Source organism: Arvicola amphibius, chromosome 3 (genome assembly GCF_903992535.2).
Source record: "Arvicola amphibius chromosome 3, mArvAmp1.2, whole genome shotgun sequence".
Lineage (NCBI taxonomy): Eukaryota > Metazoa > Chordata > Mammalia > Rodentia > Cricetidae > Arvicola > Arvicola amphibius.
In genome coordinates this window covers 38,564,780-38,580,226 of record NC_052049.1, presented here as the reverse complement: position 1 = coordinate 38,580,226, position 15,447 = coordinate 38,564,780, and the positions used below count along the sequence as shown (strand labels likewise).

At 45.0% G+C, this 15,447-nt stretch overlaps 1 protein-coding gene across 5 annotated transcripts in view; it reads left to right on the top strand.

Annotated features, from left to right (window-relative positions):
• Pde4d (phosphodiesterase 4D) overlaps nucleotides 1–15,447 on the top strand; it is a 683,624-nt gene that overhangs the window by 626,979 nt on the left and 41,198 nt on the right. For all 5 annotated transcript variants that reach the window (XM_038322667.2, XM_038322669.2, XM_038322668.2 and 2 more), the window contains exon 6: nucleotides 2,750–2,862. In XM_038322667.2, coding sequence (XP_038178595.1) covers nucleotides 2,750–2,862 — 113 coding nt within the window. The remainder of the gene's footprint in view (nucleotides 1–2,749; nucleotides 2,863–15,447) is intronic.

Sequence of the window (15,447 nt, the reverse complement as noted above, 5' to 3'; positions counted from 1 at the left end):
CGTGTCTTTCTACCACCCCCTCCCAGGCAAACCCTGGGTTGAAGTGTATTACGTCTTGAAGCCTTAACTTCAGACTTCCCCAAATTACTGTTCCACGTTAAAAGATAAAGATTGAAATATAATACATAGAGCCATAAACGCTAGAACCAAGGTCTGAATTCTACTTCTGATTTCAGGAAACGTTCATGAAGATAGGAAAGGTGCAGTCAAGGAAAGCATGCCATATAATGGGAGGTCCCCGGGAACCCAGGCTTTCAGAGATTTGGGTGGCAGGAACACCAAGCTTTAGAGCTGTGTAGAAGATGGCTGGCTTTGGATAACAGAAAAGATGGCAGCGATAGATTCTACACAATAGCTATGCCTCTGAATGCAATGGGGGGTGTACAAACTATGGACCGCTCACGAGACCGTAAATTATTTTCCTCCTCCAATTCCCTGTATTGCTGCTTTACAGAGCAGAGGAAAGAAAAGAGCAACTGAAACTAAATAGTAAATGAACTGCCGTGGTAGTGTCCAGACAGTGCTCAACTTACATACGGAATGGATTCAGTGTATTCAAATGCTGACTTATTGTTTCAGATCTTTAGGTTATGGGTCAACAAAGGACTTTCTATGTTTTGGATCTTTTGTTTATAACAGGCATGCAATATTTTACAGTTTTACAATCAGGCGAAAACTTAATACTCACCTTGTAAATTATCTTTGATTGTTTTTGTTTTTTTGTTAAAGAAAAAAAAGTATCATCAGCCTTAAATTTCAATTCACCTGGCAAGATTTAGGCAGTTGTTGACCTAAGGTTTATTTACAGGGATTAATGATGGACACACACACACACACAGAGAGAGAGAGAGAGAGAGAGAGAGAGAGAGAGAGAGAGAGAGAGAGAGAGAGAGAGAGAGAGAGACTTTAACGCATAACACTCAAAATGACGAGCATACAGCTCAAAAATCTTGGGTAAGGACAAACCAAGTAGCAAGCCTACCTCCTCCGTCTGGAAGTTATTGAAACTTATACATTTAAGGGAAATCCCAGATTTGAGACTCAACCCACGGAATTGTTTGCCATCTCTAATAATTACTTGAATCTACACTGGGACCGAATTTCTTTACCCCACAATACTGTCGATTGGAAGATGAAAAGGAGGACCCTGTACTTTCTGCTGACAATTTTGTAGGAGAGACCCTTGGGGTTTCGACTTTTCTCATTCTGAAATATTCGTGGTCAGTTTTGGAACTGATCACTTTAGGAAAAGTGCCCAAGGTCCTTCGGTCAGCTTTTATCAACGGAACCCATTTCCCCACAACGCTTCTGATGTTTATTTCGTCTACAGTGGGCAGAAACAGACTTCTAAACTTTCTGTCCTGGACCCAAGTCCAGAGTGTTTTTGTGCATTCTTCAGAGGAGACACCCAGGGAAGGCCGTGTGTAAATTTTACCCTGGTTCCTTTACATTGTTGTTCCTTAAGGTGACTCCTCGACGATTCGGAAACATGAAATGTAGCTTGTTGTCAAGCTCGAAGGCATTTTGACCCCACAGCACTATGGTATGTCTGTTTACATCCACACTAAAATATAGAGGAGCTGGCTGAGTATTGGCAGTCTGCCCTTAATAGAAATTATTTTATTCTCATAATCCTGCCCCTTCAAGAAAGTAAATCCTAAACCCAGGGAAATACCCAAACTTTGTCTTGCAGGAAAGGTAGTGATTGTCCTAAGTCACCTTGCTTTCTCCCCGGACGCCCAGGCCTGGCAGGCTGAGCTGGGACAGAGGGCCCAGGGACTCCTCTGTGCACCGGCCCGGGGTCCCCGCGGGGCAGGTGCGCGCTCGGTTGGCCGCACGCGCCTGCGCGCTGGGGGCCGGCCAGCCCCGCCTGAGCCCCGCGGGGACCCCGGGTGGCGGGCGACGGGCGCTCCACGCCGGGTTTTCCTCCGCCCTGGTGCAGACCAGTCCCACAGAAGCGCCGCACACACGCGCGCGCAGGGCCGCGCCTCCCTCCCGGCTGCGCTTCAAAGCAGCGGCGCCGGCTGCCTCGGGGGGCGATGCCGCGGCAAGGAGGTGGTGGTGGCAGGGCGGGCGACACGGGCAGCCTACTGCAATTCGGAATCCTTTCGTAAGGAGTCGCGGGGGGAGCCAGACAGCGCCTCGGGGCCGCGAGGGGCACGAGGGGGAGTGTTCCCGGAAAGCCAGCATGGAGCGGCGCTGCACCCGCCCGCCCGCGGACTTGAGCGACAAAACAGGAAACGGCAGCCGCGGCTGATTCATTCGCTTCGCGCGCGGGGCTCGGCGGGAGGTGGCGTGGAGCCGCGCGGCTGCGGGACGCGGACACCCGTGGACCGCTCGCCCGACTGCGGGGCGTCCCTCTCCCTCCCCCGCCCGCCCGTGCGCGCCACTCCGGGGCAGCATCTGATCGAACCAGCGAGCGAGCGAGAGCAGGGAACCCCGAGCTTGAGCCGTTGCGAATTCGCCCGTGTAGCCGTGCCAAAGTTGGCCTGCAGCACTTTGCGCCCCTCCCTGGAGGCCGACCCGCGACGTCAAGCTGGAGCATCCTGGCCAGCCTGAGCCCGGCCCCGCCAGTCCAGCCTCAACCCCCTGCGCGCCGCCGGGCCCGGCAATATGAAGGAGCAGCCCTCATGTGCGGGCACCGGGCATCCGAGCATGGCGGGGTACGGCAGGATGGCCCCCTTTGAACTCGCTGGTGGCCCCGTGAAGCGCTTGAGAACTGAGTCCCCCTTTCCCTGTCTCTTCGCAGAGGAGGCCTACCAGAAACTGGCCAGCGAGACCCTGGAGGAGCTGGACTGGTGTCTGGACCAGCTAGAGACCCTGCAGACCAGGCACTCCGTCAGTGAGATGGCCTCCAACAAGGTAAGCCCCCCGCTCTGGTTCGAGTGTCAGTGACGTTGCTAGACTGCTGATTCCCACGCTGGGGAATCACCGATCCCCGTGGCTTGGGGAAACACAGAGAGAAATTTGTCATGCTTACTGCATGTTAGCTGTTCTGCTCCTTTGGAGGGAGGTTCCTGTTTACATGCCTCCCTGTAGCTAGATAAAACATTTTACAACAGCAACTTTGACATAGTTCTAGCATCCCTAGGACGAAGGGCTTAGAGTGACACTTTGCCCTTGCAGCAGAAACCCAGTAGGGTCTGGTGGCGTTGCGTGTTATCAAAGGTACTGCTTAAGATTCCTGGTTGGAAACAAGAGTTGCAGGACTCCGTGAAGTCACTTAGGACGCCACCACCGACCTCACTCAAACTCAGCAGAGTTCACTGAACTTGCAACCTTCGCTGCCATTTCTCTGGTTCTCGGGGTACCTTTTAAAACTCGGGTTTTAAATATTCTATATAAATGTTCTATCCCCGGTATGCATCCACAGGAGATATTAACGAAGTTAGAAGGTCATTATGCTGCCTTTGTCTCCTTCAGCCTCGGAGACCAAATCCAGGTTTCTAAGGTCATTTAGTTACCACTAGGCTTCGGCTGGGCATTTGTGCCGTATGTGCCAAGGTGCTGCTAGTCTTGGCAGTTAATGGAGTTAGGGGGCTGAGAAGTAACCTTCAGCACCAGGCAGCCCTGAAGTAGCCTAGGAGGAGGTAAGGTAAGGTACTTTCAGAGTTTGCATTTAAAACAGCCACACAAGTGTGTGCTTTATGCCTTTGGTTATGCAAAGAAATAATTGAGATTATATGGTCTTTAATGACCGGGTGCCTTAGGGGGCCAAGGAAAGCTTGAGCGCTTGATGCAAAGGGCTGAAGGAGTCAGTAAGGACGTGTGGCCATTAGACATAGTTGTCTCTTGGAGCTATGTCTGTAGTTTTGGACACCTATTTACAAGGTCAGGAGGGTTATGACATTTTACCGGTTTTATTTGGTCGTTTTATTGAATGTGTCTTTTCATGCTGCGAGCTCAGCGTAGTTTCTTCCCCACCTGCTTTATTTCTCCCGCAGATTTTTTGTAAAAATGCCATAGCTCGTCAGCCAGCCACTGGGTTGGTGTGTCTGTAACACTGTTCACGGAGATAATGTTGTTGTTGAAATGAAAAGTGGCCTTAAACTGAAGGGGCTTCTCCCAAAATATTAACTCACCTGCTAACCCCATGCGCCTGCTGGTGTGTACCACATTGATAATCAAATCTGCATTCTTGATTGTTTTTGTTTGTTGCTTTTTGTCACCTGGGCCTCGTTTCTAAATTTGTCTTGGCTCTCCATTGGAATGACCAGTTCCTGCTCTCTTCCTGGGACTCTTGCTCCCTGCAGCAGCGTTCAGGGCCATTGTTCCCATCTGACTAACAAATTCAAACTTTATAAAATAGGAATCGTTTTCTTTTGACAGTTTGCTTTTTAAAGCCAAAGATGTGCTGAATATGACCAATGTTCATATATTGAGAGGGCCTTTCTCAGTAGGCTCGAATTCTCGCGTCTCTTTGCAGCTCAGAACCTGAAAGCCCCTTGCCAGGTGCAGGCATTTGCCGTGCTTGCAATGTAATTTGACAGCACTTCTCATGCACCTGAGCCGCTACTTTCCTTAAAATCCATAGACTTAGTGTTGAAACCTGCGTTTGAGTTGAATAATTGATGGGCGATCGAACAGTATCGTGACTTAAACTGTGAAGTGGTTTTTGTTTGTGTTTTAAGCCGAAAACTTTACGTCATAGTTATTGCTCAAAATAATACCTTTTTTTTAACAGGCATTCCAATTAGACAGGCCTTTGTCTTTCTTAACTCTTTGTTGCAAAAGGTCTTCAAACTTTGTATTAACTGCTACAGGATGTATGTGAGATGGGTTTATTTGGCTGAAGTAAGATATATGTGAAGTGAAATGATACTTTTTCAAAATGCCTTCAACTATGCTTATGCCTCAAAGTTGAAAGATTATTGACGTGACACGTTTTATACTCACATTGGCTCCCTTAGCCATTGCTTGATTTTTTTTAAGTGTCGAAGCTATTCATTTCTTTGTAAATTCATTCATTTCTAAACTAGTGTTCCACTTGCATGGTCTTTCAGAGATGAGAAAGTTAGCCTAGAAAAAAGTCCCTGGTAAAGGTTGTAAAGTCACCCTTATGGTTAATAAACAGGGGCAGGAATAAGCCACTTCCACCAAGCAATGAAGTGGGTTGGAACAACTGGTCAACCGAGAGCTGTGAGTGACATCCTGCCTTCATTTTGGACTAGCAATATGAACAGCTTTCTTGGGACATCGCTAGTCAAGAGAGAATCTGTCTCATAAGTTACGTTTGGTTGCTATAATTATTTCCCTATATTCAGTCAATGTATTTGACTCATTTTTCCTTTGCCTCTTCTGGGGAAGTTGAAAAAAGTTTTTCCCTAATACATTAAAAAAACACAATAACTCACTAATAACAAGTTAAGATTGTTAAACTGATTTATTTTATATGAGACATGATTTATTATGGAGGCGATTTGAGAGTTAGAAAGTGGGAAGCCAGGTCCTCAAGCCTGCTAACAAATAATTCATCTATTGGAGAGTTCTCGACAAAAGAAATCTGAGTTACTGAGCAGTTCTAAAGTGATGTCCGACAGAAGACAACTAGCTGAACTGTCTGTATTTTCTGTATCGCTGTCACAGTGCACACAGGCTGCTGGTCGATGATGTGGGGACAAGAATATGCTTGCTTTCTTGGCCAAGACCAGGGCTGGCTGTCACACATGTGATACGCTTGTACTGAGGGCAGGGGGTAAGAGATTCCAGATGGCATTTAATTTGAGTGATTAAATCCACGGCATTTACCCTCGTAAGTACACTAATCTCCCTAAGATTTATACAGATTGGCCCCGGAACCTCACTGCTACAATTGAGGGCAATTTTAGTGAAACCTCCGATCTTTGGAGGTGGACAAACCTGAAAGTTCAGTTAGAGTTTTGTTCTTTACTTACTGAGCTCAAAAAAAATTTTTTTAAAGCTTCAATCTCCTTAGCATAATTGAGACAATAATAATTTGTTTGAATGATCAATATAAGAGTTGGAAGTCAGATTTTTCTTGAGTTTCCGTTTGTATGAAATATTTGCTTTCAGTAGTTTACCTCCCAAGAGTAATTTCTTGGACGGGATTTGTATGTGTCATAGATTTATTTATTTATTTATTTATTTATTTTTTTTAGTTCATAGATAACTGACTTTATCGCCCATAGATAACTAGAAGACTTTGAAGTTCAGAGTAGATGTTCAGGCTTTTTTAAAGTTCATGTTTAGAATTCCAGGCCAAACGAGGTACTTCTTGGTCCTGCTGTAACTGAAAACATAGGCCTTCTTAGTCTTCAGGACATATATAGTATCATCGTACTAGTTTTGGGACACTTGCTGTTCTTCTACACAGATTTTGCAAAGCTAAATACTTTCAAAGTAAAAATACTCTCAGATGCAGAATACTTTAGTGATGTTTCTGGTCAACACCAGCTCTTCCATGGGTAAACTGAGGACGAGAGAGTATCCACAGGAGTCAGGCCCTCTGCCGTGGTACCCTGTAACAGTCTTCTCTCTCATGACCTTGTGCGCAGGATACTAGGTCTTCCGTGTAAGTGCAGTGATATTTGAAGGAGTAAAATGAAATCATTTTGAAATCTCCCTAGAAGCTCTCAATATAAAGTTGTTACTTTATATTTTGCTCTCAAATTTCGGGGGCTATTTGACAACTCAGCATTGCAGGAAATCACTGGGCTCCAAACTGCGGGTCCATCTAGAAGTTGGGACGCGAGCATCGTTTGAAGAGACTTAAGGTTTTTCAATGGTTCATTTCAGAGGCCCTCACGCCTGCGCTGCACACACCGTTAAGGCTTCTTTGAGCATCTTAGTTTGTCTTCTGTTCTCTGCTCTTCTGGAGTGGTTTTTCTCAGCGATTTCTCCCGCTGGCTCCCCCTGCTGCCCTGTGTGTGCGTAGCACAGGCTGGCACTTGCTGTGGGTGCTGATAACGGTTTTCTTCCGGCCAGAGGGATTGCAGGAAGGAAGATGGGATGTTCATAGCTGTGGCAGAGTCCTAAGATATACCGTCCCTGCTAAAGTATAAGGTGACTCAGAAAGACTGAAATTCCATTAAGAAAGAAGCTAAGTTAGTTAGAAAAGCCATTTTAATTTATGGAATAAAAATAGGGACAGTGTTAAAAATTTTTTAAGTGTTAAAACATAGAAAAGAGAATTGTCAAGAGTCCATATGTATGCCTAAATGAATACATAAATTTTAAGAGTAAAGCTCTTCTATAGCTATAGAAACTCGAAACGTGGCTTCATGGTGGTTTGAATTTGGTGTCTTATTCTTCCAGCTACTCAATAAAGGAAAAGCATCTTTGTAGTTTTTGTAGCATCTTTGCATCTACATCCTCACAATGAGTATACAAGATTTCGGATCCTTGTTTATATGGCCACAATTAGAAAAAAATGCTCCCTTGCTTTTGGGTAATAATAGGAAAGAAGAAACACTTGTTGGAAATGTTTTAAGTTTATGCGCATGTGTGTATCTGTCTGAACACGTGCGCACACTCATTTGGAGAGAGGACAAGTGGCAGTGATTTTTCTCCTGCCCTCACGTGAGTCCTGGGGCTCAGACTCAGGTGAGCACGTTGGGTGGCGTGCACCTTTCCCTCCTGAACCATCTCGCTAGCCTGGGAACATTCAGTGAAGACTAGTCAGGCCTTTGATTTTAACGAGGGACCGAGGCGGGTGACGAGCGACACTGTCATCAGCCCAGTCCTCCTATCAGCGTTTGGTGTCGGTCAACCTCGGGAGAACACTCCTCACTTTTATGCTCCGGAAGATTAATCATTGCTAGAAGAATGCGTTCAGTTATCACCTGTCGACTTGGTTTACAGGAAAGTAGTGGCTTCTGTGGGAGAGCCTTGGGCACCTATCCGCACCCTTTTTAAAAATAAAATGTAATGCTTGGCTGAGATCAAACAGCTACAGATGGATTCAACAACTTCTTTTGCACATAACAAGACGAATAGACAGGTAGAAGCACCTGATGCTTCTGTGACGTGTGGGTTCCTGTAATAGGGAGGAAATTTCTTCACTGGCAGTGGAAGAGCCTAGATATATTCTCACAGAGCAGACAGCTCTGTGGTATCCACTAGGATGTCCAAGTTAACTTGGACGTAGCAGCTAAGGTAGTAATGGGTTTATGATCGTGTGCTGTGGAAAATACCAAGCATTTTCTTTTGTTATTGTTTGGGATTCTTGGCTTTTAAAAATGTTTTGCTGAACTTTCTGTGTAAAGAAGATGGGTGACATTTACTCCCTGGCCGAGAGCAGCCACTATTAGTGCTTACAGCGGCTCTGCAGAGTGGAAAGAACATGGATGTTTGTTGTCAGGCGAACTAGGTTTCAGATTCCAGCGCTGGTGTTTCCTACCTAATAATTTGGGCAGCCAGCCCTGCTGTCCCAAAGCTCAGTGTCTTTCGTTTGTAAACACGAGTAGCAAGAAGGGACATAAGTTTGAAATGCTGGGCTAGGGATGTAGGTCACTTGGTAGAGCACCTGCCTAGTATTCATGAAAGCCCGAGTTCTATCTGTTACACCGCATAAGCAGGGCCATGTGGTACACTGGTATGTGTCTATTATACTAGCATTCAGGAAGTGGACAGAAGGTTCAAGGTCATCTGCCATGCCATAGAGGTCAAGTCCAGCCTCTGATACAGGAGACACTATGGAGGGGTTTAGGGAAAGAAGGGGGAGGGAGAGAGGGAAGGGAGAGGGAGGAAGATAGAAGAGAGGAGAGAGAACACAAGCTACAAGTACACAGAGTCCAGCATAGTCAGCATAGAGCAGAGCACACACTGGGTGCTCCGTCCACAAACAATGAGGTTAGGAGAATCCAGCATTGTCCTCTGTGTGGTGTAGTACACAGTGGTATTTCTATTCTGGTAGGAAGTATAGTCTAAGGTACTGTTTGCCAGATTTTGTGCTTTCGGTATTCTTGGATATCTGCTGTTATATGTTGTCTCATTCAAAGCAATTTCAGAAGGTAAATCCTTCCCAGAACGTTCCACGTTAAGCAATGGTAGCTGATGCCTCCCATCTGCGCCGTGACGGATGTGTGACAAACAGAGGAAACTTGCACCCAAGGGCCACAGGCTCTGCTCACTTCTAACGGACACTGAGTGCTGTCATCTAATGGCAACAAAAACAATGTAGCCGTTCCCTTAGGATACGAAGGACATGGCTTTAAGCTGCAATTTTCTTTTTTTCTCTTTCTTTCTTTTTCCTTTTCTTTTTTAAATTTTTATTTATTTATTTTTGCTACCAATGAGATTTCTCTACTAGAGGAGAGAATGGCACACTTCTGCAGGAGAGTTTCTCCATCCTCGCTGCCCACTGCTCAGACATGGTGGCCCCTTGATTTGTCTGGAATAGAGCCACCCTCTGCCTTTGGCTAGGGTAGACTGGACCCCTTTACCCTTGGGCTTCAGCTTCCTGGTCTGCCATAGCTGCCACGGTGATTTTTACAAATTCTGACTCTGTAGTCAGAATCACAGTCAGGACTGAGTGTTTTAGATCATTTATTTCCATGCATAAAAGAACATCATCAGTAGCCTTCTTCTGTGTGGGCGGTGGAGCAGGAAGGGCTCTGCTGCCATCCTGATTCCCATCCCATTATGTCCACTGGTAGCTTGGTGATGCCGGGACAAACCCAGGGGAGTTATGTTTTCTTTTCTCTTCTTTTTCCCCCATGACCTTTACAAAGCTACAAAACCAGTGCTTTGTTTTGTAATTTCCATTTCTGTTTTCAGGGAGTTCACCTTTGTTTCTTTTGATAATTTAAAAATATATCCTCTAACAATCGGACATGGGCTTGTTTGTTGTTGTCTTGTTTTTTTTGTTGTTGTTTGTTGTAGGAATGTCTAAAATTCTGAGCTTCTTCTGGCAAAAAAAAATGCTTAAAGCAGTAACAAAGAATAGTCTATCCAGTTTTCTCTATAAATAAATGTTTGCATTAAGCAGTAGCAAAGTAGTTTATCCAGTTTTCCCTATAAATAAATGTATCTCTTATTCTTCTGAATGACGCTGGAAATAACCTAGGCACACCACCTCTTGTTATTATTGTAATGTACAAAAAGTATGTTCAGAACATACATAACCCTCCATCCACCTTATATATCTCAGCCATCTGGTATACCACAAACATTCTCTTGCATTGTCAGCCAGGAGTGACAAGCACCCATAGTCCAGTGTCATGAGTGCTGCTAGCACGGATACTCTGTTTTTTGATCCCACATTGCAGTAAGAGGAATTGGGGTTCCTTAGGGAAATAGCTGCTTCTAGAGAACTGGACAGGGAATATAAAAGAAGAGCCCGGAGCATCTTGTGCCAGAAAATAAAGGACGTGATCACACACACACACACACAGCCCTCCCGTGATGAGGACATAGCAACCTGATGCAAGAGTACAGCGAAAGAACACCCACTGGCCTGAGCTGGAACAATTTGAGCAAGAAAATGTGATATTAGGTTATGACCCAAATTATAGACCAAATACTCGCAACCCGTACTGATTAAAAACAAAAAGAACAGCAAAACTAGGCTGAACAAATGATGGAGTGGAGAGCACAGACAAATTTCCTGGGCAGGAGCACTCTGTCACTTCTGCAGGTTAGGTTCTTTCCCTACAAGAAAGGAGAGCTCAAGTCCCAGCCCTGAAATGTGGGGTCTGCACATTCCACCCACACGGTGCAGAATAAATTGAGGGGGTGGGGGAATTGCCTCTGCAGCGAGAATCCTAACACCCACTGCCTTAGCCAGGTCATCAAGGCCAACACCGGCCGTCGTCATCTGTCCTGAGCACATATCCTCGATACGATCGGATAGAAATGGCACTCGGCATCTGTTATTGTTACACTCAGAGCATGACCTGGGCCCAGTCTAATGGCAGGAATAAGATAACGGGCAGATTACAGTTAGTGGTCATTCTACAAAATACCAGGTCAGAATTCCTCGGGTCACAAACAGGGGAAAGTGTAGGAAACTCACGACCAGGAGGAGCCGTGACGAGGTGATGTGACGTGGGTGGGCTCCTGAAACAGAAAGGGGACATGTCCTGAGCGCTATGGGAGCCCAGTAGAGAGTGCACTTTAAACAGCTGTGGCAATATGGGCTCAGTAATTGTGATTGGTGTGAAACGTTAGTAATGAGGGAAACTGAGTGTGCCCGATATGGGAATTCTATCCTGGCTTTGTATGGTTTTGTTTTGTTTTTTTTTTTTTGTTTTTTTTTTTTTGTCAGTAAACATGTACTGAAACAACATGCCGCTTAGGCATGTCTGAAATGCTACCTCCCTAGTGAGGCCTTTTTTTCTCCCAGACCTCCCTCTCCAGCCTCTGGCTCTCCTAATTGGATATCACGTTCTTTTCTAAGTTTTGCAAAGGCTTTTATGGATTATGTCCCTAACTCTTAACATAGTTTATCTTTTTTTATTTTGGTGATGAGACAGCCTATAGTGTATTTCTCCAACACTCGGTGTCAGTGTACCCTGGTGTTGGTGGGCACTTGAACTGATACTTAGCATGTGATATCAGTAATGGCAAATGTCATTTCTCACTTGGATTGGAGATTTGAGAGTCTGGGAATCAGAATTCCTGCCTTTACGAGCATGGTTTTCTTTCAATGCTTAGAACGGTGAGCTGGCTCGTCTCAATAGGAGCCTCAGCCGTGCTGATAGATACCGGCTTTTCAAAAAAAGCCAGTCACATGACACAGTTTAACACAATGTAACACAACTCAGCTTATTCTAGATTATTAAAATGTTAATCACGCAGAGGCAAAGCCATACAGGCCATATGAGTGGCCTCCCTTTGTTTTCTCCTATGGCTGTTTTATCAGTAACGTTCTCACTATCAGTTTATTCCAGCTGAAAGGGGTGGATTTGAATGTTTTCCCTGCTAGCCTGTGAAAATATGATAGGCGTTTTGGACCTTGCCCGTTGGATGGCATTCTGTGAAGTTTTTCCCAGTGTGAGCTTTCGTTCTCATCTGCCACTCTGGTCTCCTATACACTAATCCCTAGGGCAGCAGCCCCTAGCTCTTACGGCTGGCAACAGTGTGCTGTGCAGGTGTAGGCACCATCATAGGAAGCACCTTGACCTGTCGCAAACAGGTCTGGAGTATAGAAAGCAAAGTTGTGATGGGGATGTCGCCATAGCAACCAGGCAGCCATGCAGCTGCCATATTGGAATGCATTCTGGCCAGTGGATGTGCTCTTCTCCCTTTCAGGACGTTGGCCGGACATGCTCGGGGCCACTATGTGTGCTGACGCCAGTATTCTGGTTGCGTTGTTTTAGATTTGAAGATGAAAAATACATCATGAAGTATGCCTCAAAATATTTTGATGGTTTATATCAAATTATTTTTCTTTCGTTGACTTTTTTTTTAATTTTACCTGATCATTCAGCTGATGACAGAACACCAGATACTTCCCCACAGTGGGAAAGCCACAAAGACGAAAAAAGTATTCATACAAAAATGACTCTTTTTTAAGGAATTATGTTACACTGAATTATATAGATTTAAAAACGTCCCATTTCTTAGTAAGTAATTACTTATACCTTTATAGCAACTCCAATGCTTAGAAAATAAATACATTCTTGACCAGGAATGATTCTATTTTATATTGACTAGATTTTCCCCCCAAATTTTGGGAGAAAATGAACCTTCTAACCATGGTGGGCTTTGTAGCAAAATTTAACAGTAAAATGAGTCTCCAATTTGGAGAGGCTTTCTGTTTTTAATAAAGAGTGTTTATTAGTATTTGTAGACACATTGATGCCACTTTCTTATTTTTATTTTGTGAGAAATAATATTTTCTTATTATTTTGTGAGAAAACCTCTTTTCACAAAAAAAATAAGCTATAATAATTCTGTTGAAATATTTAATATTTAAAAAGACAATTTGGAGTGTTTTAATTTACAAGCTAGTTATTAGTTAGTCCCTTCCTTTCTTTGACTGGGGACCAAGCCTCCTGTATCTTAGTTTTTGCTTTTATTTTTATTTATTTTTTATTATTTCAAGTCAGCTTCAAAAATTTAGGATAAAATGAAAAGGATTAACATCCCCTTTGGTGTAAACTCTGACTTCCTATTCCTTGTTTTCATAACTTATATCCTCAGTGTGGCTCCTCAATTCTACACAAGGGTAAATAGACATGAGTTTTGAGACATCATAAAGAAGGTTCTAGAAATCGAATTGTTTCTTTATGACACATCAAGAAAGATTAGTTTCTCTGGGGGATATTGCTGGACCCAGAGCTCAGTTTTCCCTGCTGGTGGAGGTGGCTGAAGGATGCAGAGAAGAACAGTCCCAGACTCTGAAGGATGCGGAGAAGAACAGTCCCAGACTCTGAAGGATGCGGAGAAGAACAGTCCCAGACTCTGAGCTTGCAGAGTCAGAAACAGTACCATTCCCTGCCTGAAGCTTCGAGGCCAGTGGGGAAATGACTTCCCGCCACATATTTTAATAGTGTCCTTTTAGTACATATGACTTCCCCTGAAGCTAGTTAGAAAGCCCCAGGAAGGTGTCTTAGCGTCTTACTGCCTAGCCGGAGCCTCCCTTTCTGTGTGTTTTCTCATATCTCAACCTGGAATTTGTAGTGTACTCCTAAAAGCAATGCATTGAATGTCAGAACACTTTTTGCCATCATTCCCAAATAGATGGAAAGAGGGGAGAGAGAGAGAGAGAGAGAGAGAGAGAGAGAGAGAGAGAGAGAGAGAGAGAGAGAGAGAGAGAGAGAGATTCTTCTCAGGCTATGTTTTCCAAGTATATGTAAACAGTTAATTAGTTATTTAGCTTATTCATCTATTTAGTGAGTACTAGATTCCAAAATAGCAATAGCAGTATCAGCAAATTCTGGTTCCCAGAAGGGAACCCTCTGGTTACTAGAGGGTTGTCGATGTCTGGAGTCTAGTACATCTTGTCCTGCCCGCCTTCTTTTCCAAGTCGTGTCAGATGGGAGTGAAGCACTAACCTCAACCTCCTGCTCACAGAAGTGTGGTGTAAGACAGCCTGTGAGGCTAGAAGGTGACCTAGACGGGGCCACTTTTTAACAGGACACCCATCTCTATGGGAGGGCATTGGATAGGGCATTGTAACTCAAGCTGGATTCGCCAAATTGGCCAAGAGTTTCGGGACTGAGTGGGACGAAGCCTTACTGATGGTGAGGATTGTGGCAACAGAGAAAGCGTAAATTCAGGAAAGGCATAAGGAGGTTTAGGATTTTAAAATTAGCTTGTGGTTGTAAGTTGGCTTGGAGGTGGCTTTTGTTGTTTTTGTTTTCTAGTAGGGGACAAAATGAGATGCAGATATGGATTTATGGGGTGAGGGGAGGCAAAACATGAAAACTGAAGAAAAGTTGGGTAGCACAGAGAACTCAGTGTGGAGTGTGCACGAGGAAGGCGTGGATGGGAACCACTGAAGATGACCTGGGGTCAAAACTCGCTTGGCTGGAGGCCAGCTGATCAGTTGGTGTCCCTGCCTTCTCTCCAGCCTCAGGGCTCCTATGGTGAAATGCACTTGTCATGAGCCGTTGGGACAGCCTGGAAGGAAAAAGAGAAATCCCAGACAGGTCAGCCAAAGGGTGCAAACATCTAAGGGAGGGCAGTCAGCTGTGGATGTGGGAGGAGGGGCGGGGCTGCCCGGAGAGGGAGATTTATGGCCATGGTGTACTTCACGAGGCTCAGCCTCTTTAGTACTGCGAGCTACTGTCACCTCCTTCACCTGTGACCTCCTTGAGTCATGGCCCAGTAGAAGCACGGGTGGGTTGCTCAATCCAACTCTTGGGCCATCTCCTGAGGAACATGTTGCTTGGGAGTGAAGGGTAGAAGTTGAAGAGGCTTAGGCGTAGCAGGGATCAAGCTGCAAAAGGAGAGAATGCACCGTGTCAGAATAAGTATGGTGGGTCCCCGTAGTTGGTCCTAAGTTGCTAGTAGATGCTGGAAGAGTACATTGGTGCAGAGGAGCAGGTGATAGTGAACCTTTTTCTCCTCTCTGTGGTCCCCTAAACTCTGATGAGCAATTCCACGACTGTATAGAAATCTACTGCAGACTAGAGATGCGACCTTGGCTAATTCGATTGCTTCCATCTCTCCGTGCCCACTGTCTGTGTCACTCGGAGCTAATATAACCCACCTCACAGGGCTCTCAATCAGAGCAAAACTTAGCTAAAGCGCTTAGCGCGCTGCCTGCGCATAGAGGCACCATGGACTATCTTTAGTAGAGATGGGGCCGCAGCTATTTTTAAATTTAAAAGGTCAACTTTATATGCTGCTGTATAGGTAACCCATTGCAACTGGAGCTTGAGTCAACAGGCGTGGGGAGAGCTTACAGGGTGCCTTTGAAATCCTGATACCCAGTCCCAGTGATTTATGACGCCTCACTCGCCTGCATATGTGATGCTCACTGAGTTTGTTTACTTTAGTTTTAGTCCGGTAACCTAGCACCCTGGGATAGCAAAT